This window comes from Chaetodon auriga, chromosome 21 (assembly GCF_051107435.1).
Source record: "Chaetodon auriga isolate fChaAug3 chromosome 21, fChaAug3.hap1, whole genome shotgun sequence".
NCBI lineage: Eukaryota > Metazoa > Chordata > Actinopteri > Chaetodontiformes > Chaetodontidae > Chaetodon > Chaetodon auriga.
In genome coordinates this window covers 6,873,487-6,893,445 of record NC_135094.1, presented here as the reverse complement: position 1 = coordinate 6,893,445, position 19,959 = coordinate 6,873,487, and the positions used below count along the sequence as shown (strand labels likewise).

At 42.1% G+C, this 19,959-nt stretch overlaps 1 protein-coding gene across 1 annotated transcript; it reads left to right on the top strand.

The window, feature by feature from the left end:
• Nucleotides 1–157: 157 nt before the first annotated feature.
• smchd1 (structural maintenance of chromosomes flexible hinge domain containing 1) lies at nucleotides 158–19,836 on the top strand. Its single transcript, XM_076761787.1, has 47 exons — nucleotides 158–475; nucleotides 2,530–2,605; nucleotides 2,818–2,976; nucleotides 3,080–3,162; nucleotides 3,304–3,437; nucleotides 3,568–3,682; nucleotides 3,840–3,959; nucleotides 4,112–4,278; nucleotides 4,399–4,492; nucleotides 4,595–4,808; nucleotides 4,904–5,030; nucleotides 5,415–5,598; nucleotides 6,066–6,260; nucleotides 6,351–6,476; nucleotides 6,608–6,714; nucleotides 6,952–7,034; nucleotides 7,171–7,287; nucleotides 7,615–7,692; nucleotides 7,804–7,923; nucleotides 8,012–8,156; nucleotides 8,389–8,491; nucleotides 8,728–8,800; nucleotides 9,234–9,373; nucleotides 10,009–10,137; nucleotides 10,234–10,458; nucleotides 10,705–10,847; nucleotides 11,386–11,471; nucleotides 11,557–11,675; nucleotides 12,731–12,892; nucleotides 13,018–13,146; nucleotides 13,265–13,344; nucleotides 13,513–13,670; nucleotides 13,760–13,875; nucleotides 13,970–14,031; nucleotides 14,296–14,383; nucleotides 14,563–14,694; nucleotides 14,825–14,977; nucleotides 15,083–15,209; nucleotides 15,756–15,875; nucleotides 16,047–16,126; nucleotides 16,224–16,346; nucleotides 16,521–16,702; nucleotides 18,310–18,419; nucleotides 18,875–18,945; nucleotides 19,029–19,197; nucleotides 19,287–19,445; nucleotides 19,551–19,836. The coding sequence occupies exons 1-47, from the start codon at nucleotides 311–313 to the stop codon at nucleotides 19,643–19,645; spliced, it is 5,943 nt and encodes a 1,980-aa protein (XP_076617902.1). The 5' UTR covers nucleotides 158–310; the 3' UTR covers nucleotides 19,646–19,836.
• Nucleotides 19,837–19,959: the final 123 nt, after the last annotated feature.

The window sequence follows — 19,959 nt, the reverse complement described above, 5'->3', positions numbered from 1 at the left end:
TCATAAGTCAAAGCCAGAAGTGGTACTAAATGAGCCGTTTGTGCTGAGCAGAGCCAAATGATCATATTCATTAAAATGAGTTGAATTCCCATCAGTAGTTCCTGTTACACTCCCGTGTTTCGCAGACTCACACGTTTGTCCCTAGCGGCTTTCTGTAGAAACAAATGCGCGAGAAGGTAAAAGTAACTCCGCAGAATGTAGTTAGACAGCAGAAAGACAGAACGCAGAGGATGATTTATCAGTTGCGACGGAGGCATTAACGTGAATATAGTTTAGCCAGCCAGAAAAATTGTACTTTGGAGCTGAGAAGATGTTTTGTTCGGGCGCTCAGCGTCACCCTGCATCCTCCATGCGGGAAGAAGTCCGCAAGACGGTCTGTGTTTACGACTGCCGCTACGCTAATGGAGAGTCGGCAGAGAGATGGCTGGAAACAAACGGCCTGGACTTCAACGGCTTTCTTCGACTTCTTTACAAGGTAATGTTGGCTAACTTCACTTTGGTGTGAAGCATCTGACTGTTTCCGAGGGCGGTTTAAAGTTCTAACATATCTTAAATTCAGTTTTATGAACGTTAGAGCAATTTTAGTTTTAATTTTACTTTGTGGTCTTAATTTATATTTTCAGTTGACACAGGTAACACCGACCGTTAGGCTATATGCAGTCCTCAGAAAACAACAAATTAGCCCAAAATATGACAAATTGTCTGTCAACTAATTTACTAATCAACATGCAGCTCAGTGTAACGTCACTGGGATAAATATATATTGATAAGAAATATGTAAAACTATAAATTTGTCCCTCTCAACAATCCATGACCTGTTAGAGGAACAAACAAAATGTCTTCCTCTCTTATTGTTACACCTGTCAACAGACAACTTGTTCAGAACCATTTCTATTGGTGGTTATTATAACTCTGGTTTCTGAGGAGACCTTATACACTCAGTTTCCACTTTATACTGCAGTCTAATACAACAGTCCTGCAATGAATTATTCTTCTGTCAAGGCCATAATATTCTCACGTGTTTCTAATTAGGTCAATTGATACACGGTAAGTAAATCTAAGCTCGACCAACTGAAACACTGATGACATGGACGCTACAGCCTTCATGAAGCGAGGATGTCGTGCAGGGCTGTTCTGTTAAAGTGGGTGTAGACACGTTATGCTTCATTTATTCCCCTCAAGGAAGCGAAACTGGTAAAAGGAGCAAATCTGGTTTGCCACATTCACTTAATTAAACTCACGGTAATGTTATGAATGATTTTTGGTTGACCCACACTGAAGTGATACAGAAAGGCTGACTTCAGCCGGCGCTGATACTGTGCCAATACTCAGGTGCAGCTGTCCCTCGAGTGAGTGTAACTACGCAGAGACTCCCTATGAGGATGCCATTGTAGCAGCTTTTTTTCTGCGTTATGTTATGTAGTTAGGAAGTGAGACACACACTGGGGTTGAGCGTCTATGGCATCACACACACCGAGCCACACTGCAACTCTCCACCACTCTACAAAAAAAAAATGCAAATTAAAATTCACATAACCACAATAAAACCTCACGTTACGTATGAAATAATACAGTTATTACACAGCCGTAGCATGCAGAGCACAACCTCATGACATCAGCATGAAAAAGAGAGAAACAGAGGAAAAAACGGTTCAGCTAGTATAAGGCTAAGTTAGCTAACTCTGCATGAATAACTCAGTTTGAGATTCAGTTTACAAGTTGTTAGTCAATGGAGGCTTGACCAAAAGTTTCATTAGCATGTTACATTACAGCATATATCGACATATTGTGGTTTTGAACGGGAAAAAAAATACAGCCTCTGCTGCCACTGCCCGAGGCTGAAACTGATGAAGCGGTCGATGCCAAGCAAAACTGAAACAACAGGCTGAAAATCCATGAAGTAGCTGGCTACCAACAACCGTTGCACAGTGCACTATTAAACCAGCACAAGGGAGGATACCGCTTTTCAATGTCATCAACTAAAGGCAAGACTGTTTTCAGTTAAAGACACACCTTGTGGCAGGTTGCCCTGTTGTTATGGAGATGCAAATCTCTGCCACACTGGGTTAACGTGCCAAGTCAAACCAAGTCAAGCCAAGCCAGCACATCCGTATGGAAAACAGGCAAATGAGGCCCTGCAGGCCTGCATTGAGTCCACAGACTGGATTGTGCCTTGTGTGCCACACAGGGAGGACATCAACAGTGGTATATGAGACTCAGAGCAGAGATCACCAGAGACCTGAAAGCAGAAAGATTTGGTTCACAGCCCTGCAATGTTCCTGTGCAGTGCCGGGATGACCTGCTGCTGTAACACGAGTTTCCCAGTTTGGGATTGATAAAGTACCTACCTACCTACTCACTCACTCACTCAATTAATTGATTATTGATGATGAATCAAACTTGCCGTCAGTTGTTTTTCTGGTGATCAACTCACCATCAAATCAACTGATTGTTTCAGCTCTAATAAAGGAGAGAAACAAAAAAGTAATAATTAACACTAATTTTCAGCCTTTTTTCTGTTTTTTACAGGTATTTGCAATCCGTCCACATGAAACATTTGTGTTGGTCACGACTGACAGAACAGTCCTGGATTTTGACAAATTCGGTGAGTTAATCAGTTCTTGTTGGTGCTAAAGTAAACAATGTGTTTCCATAAATTTTAGATGAATAAAATATACAAATACATTTTAAACTAACAAAAATTTGTCCTGTAAATGTCATCATCTGTAACCCAAGTTTTTCTGACCTCTCATTGAGACTGTTATGAATTTGCTGTGATTTATAAAATAGTTGTTTTCCGTTTTTATTTTTTTGTAGAGGAGCTTGAGAATGGCAGCACCCTGTACTTGTTGCAACAGGAAAATCAAGCTCTGTCAGTGGCAACGAAGGAACACATCAACTTTATTCCTCATTACGATACGTTGATCAAAAGCGGCACGTATGAGTACTACGCTAGCGAGGGCCAGAACTCACTGCGTAAGTTCTTACATGATCAAACTGGCATGCTTGAGATGGGGAAGGAAGATTAAGCTGTATATCATTACTCAGAACTTGTTGCCTTTTTGTTATTCTTTTCCAGCGTATGCACTCGCTGAGCTTATCGACAACTCTCTTTCGGCCACAGCTAAAAACAAAGGATTGAGGTCGATAGAGATACAGATGGTTGGTCCTGCAGCTGCATATCATTTAGAGATAACCAAATATTTGTTTGTCATGTTGTCTGGACAGTAATGTCTTGTCAACAGACAGTTCAAACAGTCAGTGCCTCTAAATCTGTAAGAGTCCCTTCTTTTGGTTTTCCAGCTGTTTGATGAAGCTCTTGGGAAACCTGCAGTGATTGTTTTGGATAACGGGTGTGGGATGACCTCCAAACAGCTCGGTAACTGGGCAGTGTACAGACTCTCTAAATTTTCCAGAGAAAACAGCAAATTTGCAAGGTTGGTGTGCTTTACTCTCTAGTTTCACATTAGCCATGATTGTCCAAGGTGTGCTTTCAGTGTGTTGTCTTTCAGTTTTGAATGGCCAAAATTTGGTGACATGTCTGCTTTATTTTTGTCTTCACTGCAGTAAACAAGAGCGGTATGTCCGGCCTGATCCTGTCCCTCGTAGTCTCAACAGCGATATATCCTACTTTGGAGTTGGAGGCAAACAGGCTGTTTTCTACATTGGAGATTCAACCAGGGTAAGAATTAGTAGGACTCATCGCATTCACAGTTACTCCTCTTGCATGCATGCTTACCATCTAGCAGCTGGTTGCTACAGTTTTTTAAAGCCCTGCTTTGCCTCGTTCAAATAAATAAGCAAAAAATAAGAATGGTTTGGTTCGCTTTGTTCATTAGATTATCAGTAAACCAGTGGGCTCCCCAGATGTCCATGAGCTGGTTCTGTCAAAAGACGAATTTGAGAGAAAAGCGAAAAACAAAGAGGATGTTTACAGCGGAACCATCAGAAACAGAAAGGTAAGCGCTTTTACTGAAAAGCCTCTGTAAGTAAATGCACACTAGTAACTTCAAAACAAGGTGATCACGGTCTGTAACAGGCAGTCTGGAGTTCTCTGTGCTAACATCTCTGCTGTCTGTCCTCTGTGTGATGGTTCATCCTCCTCCTGCAGCCAGGTGACTTCTCACATGTGAAGAGAGGTGATGAGCGCTTCCTCCATGCCCTCATCGCCGAGGAATGCGGCAAGGAAAGCTTCACAGCCGTAGTCATCACGGGAGTCCTGCCTGAGCATATCACCTTCCTGAAACAACATTATAATGTGTGGACCAGACAGCTAGCGTGAGTTCATTCTCCCACGGCATAAGATATGTCCTCAATACTCTTTGACAAGTCCCAAGACGTCAGCTGTGACTGGTTCCATTCAAAAAAAAAAAAAAAAAAAAATTGTCCATATTTCAGGCACATATATCACTATTACATTCATGGAGTCAATGGAAACATCAGGAAGAGCAACGCTGCAAACCAAACTGATCTCCCTAAAATTGACATTCAGGTGAGGCTGCTGGTCTTTAAAGCTTTAATCGTTAATGAGAGCGACTTCGTAATGCAGCCTGTTTCAGTTGGTACTATCATTTGACTTTTCTCTTTCCATCAGATCACTTTGCGGGAGAAACCCTCCGTTTGTCCCCGTGTGATGAGCCTTAGGGAGGTTGACGATGACATGGAGACCCTGTTCATTAATACTGCTGTAGACACATTTGAGTTTAAGGCCACCACTGATGACGATGGGACAGTAGAGGGACTCATTCGGTATCATCCCTTCCTCTACGACAAGGAGACTTACCCTAAAGACCCTAACGCTGTGCAAGGTATTCAAACTCTAAAATACTGAATATTTTGCTTCATGACGTATGACAGCGTTGGATTAAAATTGTGGATTTTATTTTGATTCTGTGTCGATCAGCGTCTCAGGATGAAGATGATGATGATGACACTCATGAGCCTAGAGTCCAGGATCAGGCAAGAGGGAAAAGGCCAATATTTGTCTGTTTCTGGAATGGACGGCTCATACCTTACACCACTGTGTCTGAGTAAGTGCATTTTTTTAAGGAGGTACCTTAATTCTATGGTTGCAAAAGTTTATGCAGTTTGGCTCGTCTTTTGTAAGAGTTACAAGGGAAATGCGCTGATTTGCTTTTGCTGAAAGTGATTAGTTTAGCTTAGCAAAAAGACTAATCATCACAATGGAGCAACTGGCAGAGACTCCAGGACGTGACTGGCTGGGCCAAAGGATAGGAACTGCACTCATACCAATCATAGGTCAAAACAGTGATAAATGTGGCTGAATTCTTAAAGTACTGCTGAATGAAGAGCCGTTTGAAAGAGACGGCTCTTACTGCTGAGCTGAGCCAAATCAGTGGTATGTTGGTCTTCTTACATTTTTGCTGCCTCTTTGTTCTGTCCATTTGTTACAGGTTTGAGTGGTGCACTTGGCATACTAAAGAGAAAGACCTTGCAGAGTGTTACAGTCGCATTTCAGGGGTGCTTTTTGCTGACGACAGATTCAAGGTCAGCACGAACAAGCTCACCTTCATGGAACTGGAGCTGAAACTGAAGAACAAGGACACTACACACTTCACACGCGTCGTTAATGGACAGGTGGCCATATGTAAACTTTTTTTGATGAGTAGAACAAACTGCAGACTCACAGTGAAGAGTTTTTGAGATTGCTACTACATAAAGAAATACAAGCTGATTCTGTTATTGCTGTTGATGTTTTTAATATTCATCATTTGAAATGTCCACAGGAAAAGACCAGTTATTTTCAGTGACAGCAGTTTTTACAGTTTGTTTTACAATTATTTAGTAACTGTGGTACATTATTACATTAGTGCATTGGTGTGAGTGAATCAGGGAGAAAAGCTCAGCTAAAGAGAGCAGGTCCTCCACTGCATCCTTCCCTAAACAAGATGCTTGTGTTAGCACCAATGTTAGCAGAATTAGAACTCATTTTTGGAGTCTCGTCCTTTACTGAGGGTCATAATCTCAGACTTAAAGCTTTCTTTGAGAACTAGGAAGGAAACACCAAGCTCTGCTGAGGTTTTTTTTAATTTCCATGTCTCCAGAGACAAAGAGGCGACATTAAAAAGGAGTTCACACAGTGGCTGCAAAGCTGTCATGACAAATATGACAAGCAAATTAAGTTCAAGGGCTACAAGGAGACCGTAATTCGAACAGATGTGCCGAAGAAAATCCAGCATTACTGGGCTATATTTTCCTCCATCGAATGGGACGGGAAAACATACAGAGCAGGCCAACTGGTGGGTATCTGTCTTTGTTTCTGTCAGCGCATTTGTTTTACAGTATATTGGTATTATTCTTTATTGATGGCTAGAAGCTTCTTTGTGCAGATGAAGTCTGTGAAAACACACCGCCTTCTGTATGGCAAAGTGGTTCGCTTTTTGCTGCATCGAGAGCACCAAAGAGAGCACAAAGATGATCTCTTTGCCACGGGAGGACAGGTGGAAGTGTGTCTGGTAAGGATGTGTTTTAATACGTTTTCTCACATGTCAGTCCTTTCTCTATCTCTCTATCTCACTGTGTCTTTATTTTAAGCCATTTAGTTCACTGGTCCAGCATGAAAATGATAAGCTAATCTGCTTGTTAGGAACCCAGAGCATTCTATGACGAGACCAAGATCATACCCATCTCCAAGATTGACCAAACCGCCACTGATGAAGCCATCCAGAAAAACATCGACACTGACTTTGCCAGGTGAGTAAGCAGTTAGGGGAAATGCTCCCATACTGTTAGCATTTAATCTGGAATATACAACACATTTCTTAAGCAAAGCAAGAGCATATAGACCCTTGTACTGCTCAGTTATCTCCAGTATTAGATGTAGTTAAGTAGTGAAGAATGAATCACTTGAAAGATGGTTCACCTCACCCTGACTTGATATTGTAGTTTAAGCCATTTCCAGCTAAGGTAAATTGCATTTGTTCATTCCAGGCTTCCAGATAAACTTACAGTGGACTGGCCAGAGGGTAACCCCTGGCCACAGAATGCCATCCGTCCAGCTGGGACCCAGTTTGGTAAGTGTTGCATTGTTTGTACACCACATGGGTTCACATACCAGTCATTAGTGTGCATAGAAACATTATAATGTTAAAAATGGCCTTTTTCATGGAGACCAAGCTGTTTTATGTTTTCTCTTTCACGTGACTTCAGGGCCCCTCAAAATCGAAATTCTAAACAGGAGAGAAGAGTCGATATCCAGGATGCCGTCAGTGGGCAAGGGAGCAGTAAAAAAACTGGCTGTTGAGTTTAAAATCGTGCAGCATGTTGGTAAGATCATTTAGCCCATTAGATAGTGAAAAATGCTTCTTACAATTTCCCAGAGCACAAGTTGTTGGAGTCAATTTGCTAGTTTTGGTCTAAAACCCCATAATATGCAGTTTACTGTTAAAGACAACAAAAAAGCTGCAAGTCATCACATTTGAAAAGTTGAAACTAGAGAATTTTTAATTTGTGAAACGACCAAAGGAAGTTTTTGCCACTTAACTTTTTTCCAGCTCTGTTTTGTTTTAGCTCTTCGGCTTCTTGGTATACAGCTTGCAGTAGTTGTAGTTTTTCTCTGTGTTGTTATAAACTCTATTTGCCTTGCATACGTAGGTCCTCAGCAAGACCGAGACATTGTCTCTTACATTGCCCCGAAGCCAACAAAGTACGGATTCTGGTTCAAAAAACTTGGTACATTTCTTTTAATTTATCAACTTTTTCATTCTTCATTACTTCTTGGATGTCCTGATTTTGTCTGTTGAAAGATTATGCATCAATTTTGAAGCATCTCCTCTTTGACAGAGACTCTGACCCAGCTGGGGAAGTATACCATGACTCTGAAAACGACCATAAGTGAAACTAATGATACCGTGTTTGGAGGCAGAGCGCTTCCAAGCTACAAACTCAGTTTCACCATCAAAGGTAGGGAACAGAACAAGCCTGTGCAGCCGTATGTACTGTATCATCCTGTCTGAACGCACTAACCACACGGCGTCTTTATCCCGCTCAGAGGGTAACGCTGAGAGTTTCGTTATCAGCGAGCTGAGCTCCACTCTTCAAGTAGGAGTGCCGTTCGACATTCCTCTGCTGATGAAAGACGCTCATGACCACCGGACGATGCCTCCTCCCAACCTCAAGCCTGTACTCAAATGCAGGTGAGTCACTCCACTTCGCTTCTGTTTCTGCCGTTATTTGAAATGTTAATTTTATGTATATTTTCCTTCTTGAAATACTGACCTGGTTTTCATCTAACAGCACAAACCTGTCACTGATTTGTATGAATGTGTCTTCGGCCACGAGTTTAATCATATATCTGATCATGTCTTTCATTGGCCAGATGTGGGAGTTAGCGCTGACCCTGTTGTCATAATCATTGTTATTATTTAGTGACCTGGACCTGTGTTACGAGACAGTGGACAGCAGTGGGACATCGTTCACCATCAGAAGTGTCAAATTAAGAGGAAAAGTCCTGAGTTCCCAGCGTTCGAAGGTTAGAAAAAATATGCTCTCCGCTCAGAAGACGGTTTCTTGAATCTGTAATTCTGTCATCATAATTTGTTCATACTGTGATTATTATTATTATCATTAGTTTTTCTATCTGGTGCATGCATGTCTGTCCTGGGACTATTTACCAGAAAGGTTGATGGAAGTGTAATTATGCAATAATAGTAATAACAGTGGGCATATTTATGTTTATTTGTGCCCATCCTGTGTTTTATTCTGCAGCCATACGAGCTGAAAGTGACCCTGCCTGGCTTGAAAAAAGACACACAGAGTGTCAACATTGTTCTTCTTCCAGGTGAGGCTGCATGTGTTCATTCATTCAGAACAATCAGTGAGAAGTGCATATTGTCCTTTCAGTGACCCTGATTGGATAAATGCTTGAAATTATTGTGATTTATTGACACGAAGCTGGGTTATTTTGTTTGGTTTTTAGAGCTGAAGCAATTACTCACATGATCGATTGACAGAAGATTAATCGATTAATGGTTAAAGCAACTTGTTTTTTTTCAATGATTTCAGCTTCTCAAATGTTAGAATCGACTTTCGTTCCCTGTTTTGTTATTGCAAGTGAAATATATTTAAGGTTTGGATTGTTGATTGATCAAAATAAGCAATTTGAATTGTCACTTTGGGATCTGAGAATTTGTGATGGATATTTTTCTGTTTTTTTAGCATCTTGTAATATAATCAATATAATCACAGTTTAGCTGCATGATGATGTTTTCCAGGTAAGCCACATTCCCTCCATGTGACGCCTGAAGACAGTCCAATCACAGTAGAGAATGGAAACACTGCCTTGTTCGATATCAAAATTCACGACGAGGCTGGAAACATCACCGCTCACCCCAGACAGACAGTTCGCTGCCAGGTATGGATGTGCAGCAGCTGGGAAGCCGTCAGATGTGTTTAAACTCACCTGACCAACAGTAAAAGGAGCATTTTGACCGAGCAGACCATGTTGGACGCACTGACACAGAAACATGTGTTCCAGACAAACCTTCGCATGAGAAACCTGACTGAGCAGCAGTATTTTAATTAATCTGTTTCAGCATGTCTGTCTCATGAGAATTGAAGCGCTCTTACATAACACTTCATCCTGTTTACCAGCTAAAGAAAAACTCCCTGCGGCAACCGTTAAAATTTCTCTTAGTCATCATCTTACTGGAAGAAAGGGAAAACAAGGTCTCATCACTCCACATTGAGAAAAAACATGTGGTCAGAATCCCTGTTATTAGGGTTTAAATCTCACGACTTCAAATAAGTAATCCATAACTCAAGACGCTTTGTTTGCTTTGTTTTTGTAAGATACATTTTGGTTTAATCTGCAGAAACCTCAACAGTCTTTTCTGCTTTTCCTTAATAAGATTTTGCCTTGGTTCCTTTTTTTCCTCGATGTAATAAAACATGTTTATGGTAGTGTTCTCATCTTTTTGGACCTATTCTTTTCCGCCTGTTTCTTCTAATTTAACAGCATATAACAATAATAATATATTTTTCATTCAGGTTCAGGGGCTTCCGCTGGTGGCGGTTGACTGCAGCAGCACTGGAGCTGGACACCTTGTGACAAAGCCCATAAACTTGAAATTAATCAAGGGAGAAGCACAAAAGCTCAAAGTTCAGTTTGACATGCATGTAAGTAAAAAACAAAGCCAGATTGTGCTCAGTAGAACATTCTCTGAATAAAACTTTGATCTTGATGTCTTCACCCCGTCGTTGTTTTCCCACCAGAGTCACAAAAACGTTGCCCCAGTTGTGAGGCAGCTGAAGGTGTTGCCCAGCACCAGAGTCTCCCTGATGGACGTCTACAGTGAGAGTGATGAGAATCTGGTCCTGAGGAACAAGGAAAAGATAGAATGGCAGGCTGGAGACTTGCTGGAGAACCTGTTCTACAAGCTGTATGATGAGGCCGGTAGAGAAGTACCTCTCAGTCCCGAAATAGCCTCCAAGATAAAGGTGTGATAAAGGCATTTATCATGTGTTTTCTTCCTGCTGTGTTTACTGTATCCTGTCCTGTCATACAGATTCTGGTTTTGTAAATGTCAGATATTTTTTCCGCTGGAGAGATTCCAGTGGTTTGTGTCTGTGATGATCAGTAAAACACACCACTTGTTGCGGTAAATCAATCATTTAGGAGTCGTTGTGTTTGAACTCTTCCCAGCTTTTTGCTGATTTTTCACTGTTCATGCTCAACTGTTCAAGGTCAACTGGACGGGAGACGTAAATCTGGAAGATTTGGCCCAGGGGAAGCTGCCTGATATACAGGTGCCCATACAGGTGGCCGATGAGCACTTCTATCAGGTGTCCTACCAAGACCAGAGTGTGTCTGTCTCCTTTACCATAGTGTAAGACACATACCCGATTCAAAGTGTGGTTCAGTGTTTGCAAGCTTACAGGGAAGAGTTCATATTGGGAAATATGTTTATTCACTGTCTTGGCAAGAGTTACATGAAAAGATAGATGCTCTCATGTCTGGAAGATAAATATCAAGCTACAGCAAGCAGCCTGATAGCTTAGCTTAGCTTAGCTTACCTGAGCATAAAGACTGGAAATACAAACAGCTAGCCTGGCTCTGTCAGAAGGTTAATAAAGGTCTACCTGCTAGCACTTCTAAAGCTCACTAGCTAACGCATTGTACTTCCTTTGTTTAAGATGTACAGAAACTGAACGACAGGCTAACAGTTTGCCCAGTAGTTCCAGTCTTTATGCTAAGCTATGCTAACTTTCTGCGGTATATTTAACAGACAGAAATGAGAGTGGTATTGATTTTCTCATCTAACTCTCAAGAAAGCATAAAGTATATTTCCAAAAATGTTGAACTTTTCCTTTCATATCCTGACTTCCATCTTTCAAAGTCAGCATCCTTGCTTGTTTTGTTTGTAGTCCTCGTCCGGATGAACCAACACGGCTGAAAGCAATTCTGCCTCAAAGCTCAGTAAAGCTCGGTGAAACCCTACCTGAAGATATATGTGAGTATGAACCTAATCACCCAAAAACCAGATTTTTGAGGATGTGTTTGCACACGAGACGAATCCCCTCTTTTTCCTTATACAGGCTTGCAGCTTGTGGACCAGTACGACAATGTAACCAGTGCGCTTACGTCCACCAGTGTGAACCACATGAGTGTGGAAGCTGAGGGCCTGGACGAATCAGCCATCAGCTTTACGTTTCAGGTGGGAGAATTAAAATGCGTACATTTGATTCTGGGGTGAACTGTCCCTTTAAAGAAGACTTCCTCCGAATAGACAGCAAACAGTCCTTCTCTGCTTGGGCACCATCAGACGCATTCCTGACAGAGGGAATGTGCCTTTGTAGCGCTAAGAAATGGATGATCTTTGATTTATTGCCTGGAAATTTCCATCCCTTATAAATTTGCAGGCAGTGTAAGGGCTTTGTTGTTGAAGGCCAGCAGTTGAATATGCACTCATGAGAAGACCGTGTTCCCTCCTACACAGCTGGAGGATGTACAGCAGCAAATATGACCATTTTGCTGCTCAATTGATTGATTCATTTGTTTTGCAGCTGTAACTGAGATGCATCTTTCCTCATTCTAGTCCATTTTTTGCAGCTGTAGTACTTCACTGTATTTCAGAGGGCAAATGTACTTTTTGCTGCCCTACGTTTCCAGTATTGTACAGCTTTGGCTACTTGTTACTTTGCAGAATAAAATAAAATAAAATATAAAGGCTGCAACTAACAATTACTTTCATTATTGTTTAATCTGATGCTTATTTTCTCAATCAGTCAGTCAATCAATCATTTGTGAAAAATGGCCATTATAATTTCCAAAACCCTAAAATATTCAGTTTACTAAAATGTAAGAAAATGAGCAAATTCTCACATTTGAGAACATAGAACTACATTTTTGGTGCTTTTTTTCTTTAAAAACTTCATCCACTTGCAGCTCAATAAAATACATCTTGTTATACAGCAAATTGTTGTGGGATTTTAAGTTAAAGGCAACTACACTGGAACTATACTGAAAAACACTGGAAAATATCAGCCACAACATTAAAATGCTAATGACATGTAAATCCATCAGTGCTAATGCAAAAACATCTTTATTCTTTAAGACTTTTAAACAGTATACTTGTTTCCTCTTTAATTTGTCGCACAGGTCTTTGTTGAAGAATACATTTTGATCTCAGTGTGACTTGAAACAAGAGATTCAATAAACTTGACTGTGTAGATTTACTGAGTTTATCATCACTGTATGTGTGGACATCAGGAGAGCAGCAGCTCTGTTCTGGTATCGGGGGTCCAGTTCCTGTCTGGGTCTCCTGGCTCCAGAGAGATGTGCTTCACATACATGGACTATGTGGACCGAGTTCTCCTCAAAGTGGCCCCTGGAGTTCCTGCACAGCTTAAACTACTTAGTGAACCAGAGAAGGTAAGATTATCAAAATAAAAGCATAAATGCCTTAAATAGTACAAGGCTTTTGATGCTCTTTGTTATATTTGTATTATTGAGCAAGGCAAACTGTTAAAGCACATGTTTGGTTTTTTATCTACAAGCCTTTGCAGGTGTTGAATGGCCGCAGCATCGCCACACCATTCGTCGTCCAACTGTGTGACAAGTGGGGAAACCCCTCTCCAGACCAGAGGGTCGTGGTAGAGCTGAAGCCTTCACCTCCGACGCTGAAGGTTTGAACTCTGACACTCTGTTCCATTCACACCTGGCATAAAGTCAGAAATGACAGGAGCTCTTGAGTTGTACAAAATGATCTAACAGGAGAAATCTAATGAGATGGTGTTGTTTCAGGTGACGACAGATGTTACTTCACAACCCGTGAACACAGAAAGCAAAGCATCTTTCACTGTTACCGGGGTGAGCGGACCAAAGTGAGTGTCACTTTGTAATACTGTATGAAAATGGAGCATTTATTTAGCTTCATAATGTGATGATAGTTCCAAATCAGAGATCATATCATCAGACGTCCATGTGTTCAATGGTGCATACATGTCCCAGCTAACACTAATGGGAGTGTTGTTACTCCATTGGTCCACTAGGGGGTACTATCAGCTGCAGTTTGTAGGGTCCTTCCTCATGAAACCCATCTATGGTCCACCGGTGAATCTCACCGTCATCCCTGATCCCAACAAACCTGTCAGCCTGTCAGTGGAGTACGACACCAAAGCCAAGTGTCCTGCTGGAGGAAAATTCCCAGGTTTGCATCTCAGTTGTATCTTTGTTTGTGTGTTTGTGGAGCTCTTGTTTCACTCTGTGAACTAAGCGCCGCTGCGTGTGTCTGTTCAGTCTTCTCAGTGACCGTGGTGTCTGATGAAGGAAGCCCGATGACGACTTTTAACCCTGCTGCTGTGTCCATGTTTCTGTGGTCGGGACTGCCAGCAGGAAATACGCCTCCACCTACGGTGAGTGACTGAGGGACTGTCACTGGGTTTCCTCTGCTTTTCTTTAAAAGTCATGTTAATTGTTGGCTTGTATTCTTGTACTTCTCTTGTTTAGGCCACTGAGCTGAGGTGCAGCAAGCCCATGGGGAATGAAAAGAATGACCGTTTTCACTTCAGGTAAAATGCTTTCACATCCTGTTCTTTCTGGGCTGTTGCAGGATTTTTAGTTTGGAAATTATGATTATTTGCTTCCTTACTGGCAGTAAGACTGGAAACAGCTCGCTTGGCTTAAACCACCATAAGAAGGCAAACTGTTGGGTACAATTGTTTTGTTTTTTTACAAATTAAAGACAGGAGATATAGTGTGATAATTACTGAGCTTTACAGGTGCTGGTAGGTGGATTACACGCAAACGTTGTTTTTGTTTTTCGTTCTCTGCAGAGATAAAGAGATCCCAGAAAATGCTGGAGTGCACACCATCCAGTTTTCTCTACGAACAGACAAAACAAACTTCCTGTTCAGTAATCAGGTTGGTTGAACCTAAAATCTGAAAACATCACAGTGCCTTAATGAATTATTTCCATACACCCAAACAGTTGACTTTTTAAAAATACAGAGTGTATGGAGTCTCCACGTTGTCTGTTTGACGGCACAGTGCTTGTTCATTGAGAGACATGACTAACCTCGGCACTGCTTCCTGTCTCCCAGATCACCATAGATGTGGTGGCCAATCAACCCGTCAGACTGGGCCCCGAATCTCAGCCACTGACCCCAGTTGTTTCTTTGAGCGAGGACATTGCCAGCCGAACCTTGGTGGAGAATATGACTCTGAGGATAATGGTGAGCTGATATCCTCTGGAAGCGTTAATGGAGAGCAGAAACAGTTTTCTGGTTTCTATACACATATATATGAAATTTAAAGGTGTAGTTTGGATGTTTATCAGCTGATATTCAGCCTGATTGCTTCCAGGACACATATGGAAACCCGACCGGGCAGGACCTGAACGGGAAGGTGTCGGTTTCTATAAAGAACCCAAGTGGAGACAACACAAACCGTCCTCTGTTTGAAGGCAGAACCAACAGCTGTCAGTTTAGCTTGGTAGAAGGAAAGGCCCAAATCACTGTGAGTAACCGCTTCTCGTAGGACACACTGCAACCTTTATTTTGGCACGTCAGGGTCAAATGATGCACATCACACACATGATAATCGTATATTTGTTCTGCGCAGAGGCTGGCTGTCATGGAGAACAGCCCCGGGGAGAACGGCAGTTCATACATCCTCCTCTTCACACCCGAAGTGTCGATGGTTTCTGCACCCCTGACTCCTTTTGAGCTGCCCTTCTTTTTTTACAATGGTACGATTGAAACTGTATTTCAACTTGGCCCCTGTGCCCCTGAGGCCCCTCCTCAAATGTGATGTAACAGCAAATAAAAAAACTGAGGCATATTACGTTTATTGACCCGCCCAGCTGTGTTTGCACCAGCTACACTGACTCCCCTGCTCTTTTCAACAGTTGTCAGGGTAGCAAGGAGCAGGAGGAGGAAATGGCCCCCTGCCCCCGCACCTCACCTCTGCATCTACACCCCCTGCTTGTCACTTTGATCATGAAGGTGACACTGCTGGATAGAGTCTATAGGCTGTAGATTAGAGAGAAAAACGCACATGTACAAATCCGTCTGCTGCTTCAGCACCACGGACAGCTTCATGGATTATAGCATACTACGTTTCACAGCAAGCTCACAGCATGGCAGCACATCATTCCCTTCATCACATTTTTTAAATATTCTGTGTGCGACCTTTCTCATTAGAAAAAGTGACCCCGTTACTCTGCAAAGGTATACGCTTTATTTCTTGAACCACTCCTTTAAAGTGCGTCTGTTGTTCACCTTTTCTGTTGTAGATGGGGAGATTCAGCAGAAAGTGTCTAGACTAGCCAGGAGGAAAGATGAGCTCATCACTGCTATTTCTGCATATAAACAGAACATTTCTATGTGCTCTGAACTCCTTCCATTGCTGACCAGTAAGTTTTTTCTTCAAATAAGATGATATTGTGTATGTGTGTTATTTGACTGTGCATTGAAACCCACTTTACTCTTTTCAAAGAAGCCAAACATGTGTCTGTGCTTTACGTTTGTGTCTGCCAATATGTGTTTGAAGTGGTCTTTAACTCTAAGTATTTCTTCCATACTAGCTTCTTACCTGGAAGCAAGTAGAAAAGAGGATGAACAGAGAAACGCGCTGATCCAGAGGAACGTGAATGTAACACAACATGTATGTGCAGGATGTTAATACTGTACACTTCTGTATATGTAGAAATTCTGATCTGTTTATAGGGAGGTGACATTTGTGGATTTTCTCCTCTTTGTAGTTACCAGATATTGACAGACTGATAGCAGAAAAGAAAGCTGAAGCCAACAGGATCCTGGGAGTTCACAGAAGAGTCTGCTCCATCCGGGATGACTTTCAGGGGCAGCAGGATGTTTTGGGAATGGTAATGTCATTGGAAAGAAGGGCTCTTGTGTCTTAAAAACAGCCGCTATTGAGTTGAGTGTGGAGGGAAAACAAGTGGACTGAAGAGAGTATCCTCACAGGCCGCAGTGTGAAACGGTCACAGGGTTTACATTCCTGAGCGCTGCGTGTCTTACTCTTCTCTGTTTGACTGCAGGTTGGCCACTTGGCCTTCGTGCAGGATGACACAGCTGCGTGGATGATCTCCTGGTATATCAGGAGCCACATGGATTGTGTCATCACCAAAACGACAGAAGCAGCAAGGAGGATCTATGACATCACCCAAGGCAGGCAGCAGGTCATGGCCCTCGACAGTGTGTATGTGCAACCGGGCAAGAGGTACTTTTTCTGTGTCGGTGATGATCCTTTAAAAACAGAGCTGACACTAAAAAGTTCAGTTTGAGAGTTGGGCTCCTGCAGTTTAAGGTTGTATTTATGTGCGTTTGTCAATCCTAACACCTTGCTCACACTCACAGCATCATTCATCTCAGTGTTGCTATTGTGCCTGAGTGGATTTCCTGATGAGAGTCCTGTGTGTCCTTGATTATAGTCTTTAATTTGTAAGTCTGCTCATACCAGAAGCCTTCCACCAACAGTCATTTAAGGACCTCGTGGCAACTCCCTCTTGGACAGACTGTTTAACAACTAAGCAGCAAGTCCTGCTTTCATCCATCAAATGATCTAAGTTTCAGTTCAAAGGAATTTATCACGTAGATTCATTCATGCTTTGAGAGGTGGGCGATTAAAAAGTAGGAAGAGCGTCTTCTTCCACGAGGGCCAAAACTTATTAAATGTAAATGTGAGTTCTGACTTTATGAAATAAGACTTCATAAGCACAGTAGTTCCCTTTGGTGACGGACCACCTTCCTTCCTGCTGGTCTTTGTGGTGGTTCATTGTGGGTCAGTGACAGTCATGTAAATGATGACACCAGCTGTACTGCATGTTTTAACAAGTTTTGACAAATTACATACTGAACACCACACGAACCGTTTAGAAAATCTGTACAGTTTAGATGTTATTATGTATTTTTCCTCCCATTAACAGCATCTGTTTCTGGTTATGTTGCAGAATATAGTGTTGTAATGCAGTCTGAGTCTCCAGTACTTTACTGTTAGTTGTGTTGCACACCCATTAAATTTTCTGAAAGCCCAGGGTCTCACCTACAGTCCCAAACTCTAAAGTGTTCAAATAATCACCACATAAGAGAACAAAAAGCAGGAAATAATCACAAATGAGACACTGGATTGAGTTAATGTCTAAACAGTATGTCATAAGAACAGCTGTAAATTATCTTAGTCGATCGACCAGTCGTTTCAGCTCTAATGAACCCATGCAACAATAATGTAACTTAAAGCTCAAAGTATTAGTCAGTTACTTCAGTAATAGGAAATAAATATTTCAGTGGTTCTCTGGGATCTAGAACATTCCTCCCGACCCAGAACTGGCACTCTTTGGACGCTCAGAGACAGTTTTGAACTGAACATCTGAGGAACAATTGGCACCGATGCTCAGAGTGGGAGCTGCCAAGAAGATGATTCTCAGCAGCTGGAAGTCACCGACACCCCCCACTTTCAGATAGAGCTCAACCAAACCATCATTATCTAACAGTGGAGAGGACATGGGTGTAGAAAGCTAAAGCGTCCGATTGATTTGTGAGTGTATGAGGTCCATTCATTAACTATCTCAGAGATAAGCAAGTGTATGTTTACTCGTGTAAAACTGATGTTCTGACATTTTTTTCAATGAATTGAAACAACAACGGGTAGATTAATCAGTGACAAAAATGAATGCAGTCTTGATGTTCGCTGTAGTCGCTCTCTCATCTCTGGTTGTCAGTGATTTCCTGGGACAGTAGGAAAAACACACCCTGAAAACATAAAGGACTAAATCCTCTGAAAGTGTCAGATCATCTCTGCAGCCTCTCTAAGATTTGCATTGCTTACAGATCGCTGCCACACATACAAGGTGGCCGCATGCTCTTTGAGCCCACTGGGAACCCGGTCTATGCCAGAGACCTCCTGATTTACGCCCAAGACCAGCAGAGCTGCGACACCGGTGAGCTGCCTCCAATGGATTCCCCGTGTTCAGTGTAACATTGCCTAGTTGTTGTTCTTCATCACAGATTTATTGTACAAGTCCAGGGTTTCTGTGGTTTCCCAGAAGCTTCCCAGGTCTTTTGTGTTTTCTGTTGTTGGGGTATTTCCTTCAAGCCCCCGCTACTCCCACTGAGACATGGGTAAATGATTCCACCTGGGATCCAACCTCACAGACGTGGAGGGGTTCCTCCCTGGGGCCCCCGTCACTGGGGCAGAAATTGGGCCTCTTTCACCACCAAAGTGTAGTTTGGGAGTTTTTACTTTAGTGGGAAAAAGTTACAGCCATCTCACTTAAGCTCTTTATCCTACTTTAATCTTTGATAGTGGACGTTCTTCTGTAGTTTAAGCAGTAAAGAAGTTTTGAATGTTTAGTTTTGTCACAGCCGGTCTGAGGGTTTCCTGCTTCCTTTGCAGTGTTTAAAAACCTCCTCAGAGAGACTATCCTGATTGATGACCTGGACTCTGCAAACAGCTACAGACGGGCGGTGAGTGATGGTAGCCGCTGGAGCCGTGCCGTAAATTAACAGGCTGGTGGTTATTTTTCCTCTAAACATGCCACTGCTCACAGGTGGTGCAGAATAAGATGCCGTGTCCCACCATCCTGACCAGACAGGGAGACATGGTCAGTTCCTTGGGGAAGTTTGGAGGCGCACAGAACAAGGCCCCATCGATCAACACATTGAAAGTGCTTGGAGCCCCACCCCCACAGGAGTACTACACTGTTAAGAAAGAGACAGGTGACATCCCTCACAGTCATATTTTAAAGTTTATTTTCGTGGTCCTGCTCAGTCAGTTTGTGCTTAACTTCTCTTGCTTTGTCTGACAGAACTGCTCATTCAGTACCGCTCGGCTCTGGAGAAGAAGGTAAAGGCAGAAAAGGAGCGTGAGGATCATTTAAAAATCATGAAGTCTCCAGAAATGATGAAAAAGCAGCAAGAACTGAAGGAGAAAAAGAAAGAGCTGGAGGACATTGAGAGACAGTGTGGTATGTTTGTTGGCCTGGGAGTAAGGGTGGGAAATACATTTCAAACTTCTTGCTTGTTATTCTTTCAGTGTTGTTGATTTCTAATCGGCTGTATTCTGCTTGTAGCGTCAACTCCAGTAAGACCAGTGAAACGGGGTCTTCAGTATGATGCTGAGACATCTGGCATCACTACGAAGAGAGCAAAGCAGGGACCCACATAAGTTTAAACATGAACCTCTTTGGTAATTTTATTTCATTTTAAAGTTTTTGTGATCCACCATTTTTGCACATATTTGTTTTTAAATATATATAAATGTGTTTTAAAACTTTCGTAATTAAAATGCTTATCACAAAGTTCTATGGATAATATGATATATGTCACAGAATGTATGGGAAGAAAATACATATTTACAAAGAACTCTGTGTCTGTATCCTTATTTCTACTTATCCTAGTTTGAGGGATGTAATTATGGTGCCTTTTCGACAATCATCATCCAAACGTAGGCCTCTGGAAATGATGTAGACCCATGACATT

Bases quoted from the DNA above. Each gene is read 5' to 3' on its own strand.
- smchd1 (XM_076761787.1), top strand. From the start codon at position 311: ATGTTTTGTTCGGGCGCTCAGCGTCACCCTGCATCCTCCATGCGGGAA. The intron at 6,715-6,951 runs GTGAGTAAGCAG...TGTTCATTCCAG, and splicing joins ATCGACACTGACTTTGCCAG to GCTTCCAGATAAACTTACAG. The intron at 7,288-7,614 runs GTAAGATCATTT...TTGCATACGTAG, and splicing joins TAAAATCGTGCAGCATGTTG to GTCCTCAGCAAGACCGAGAC.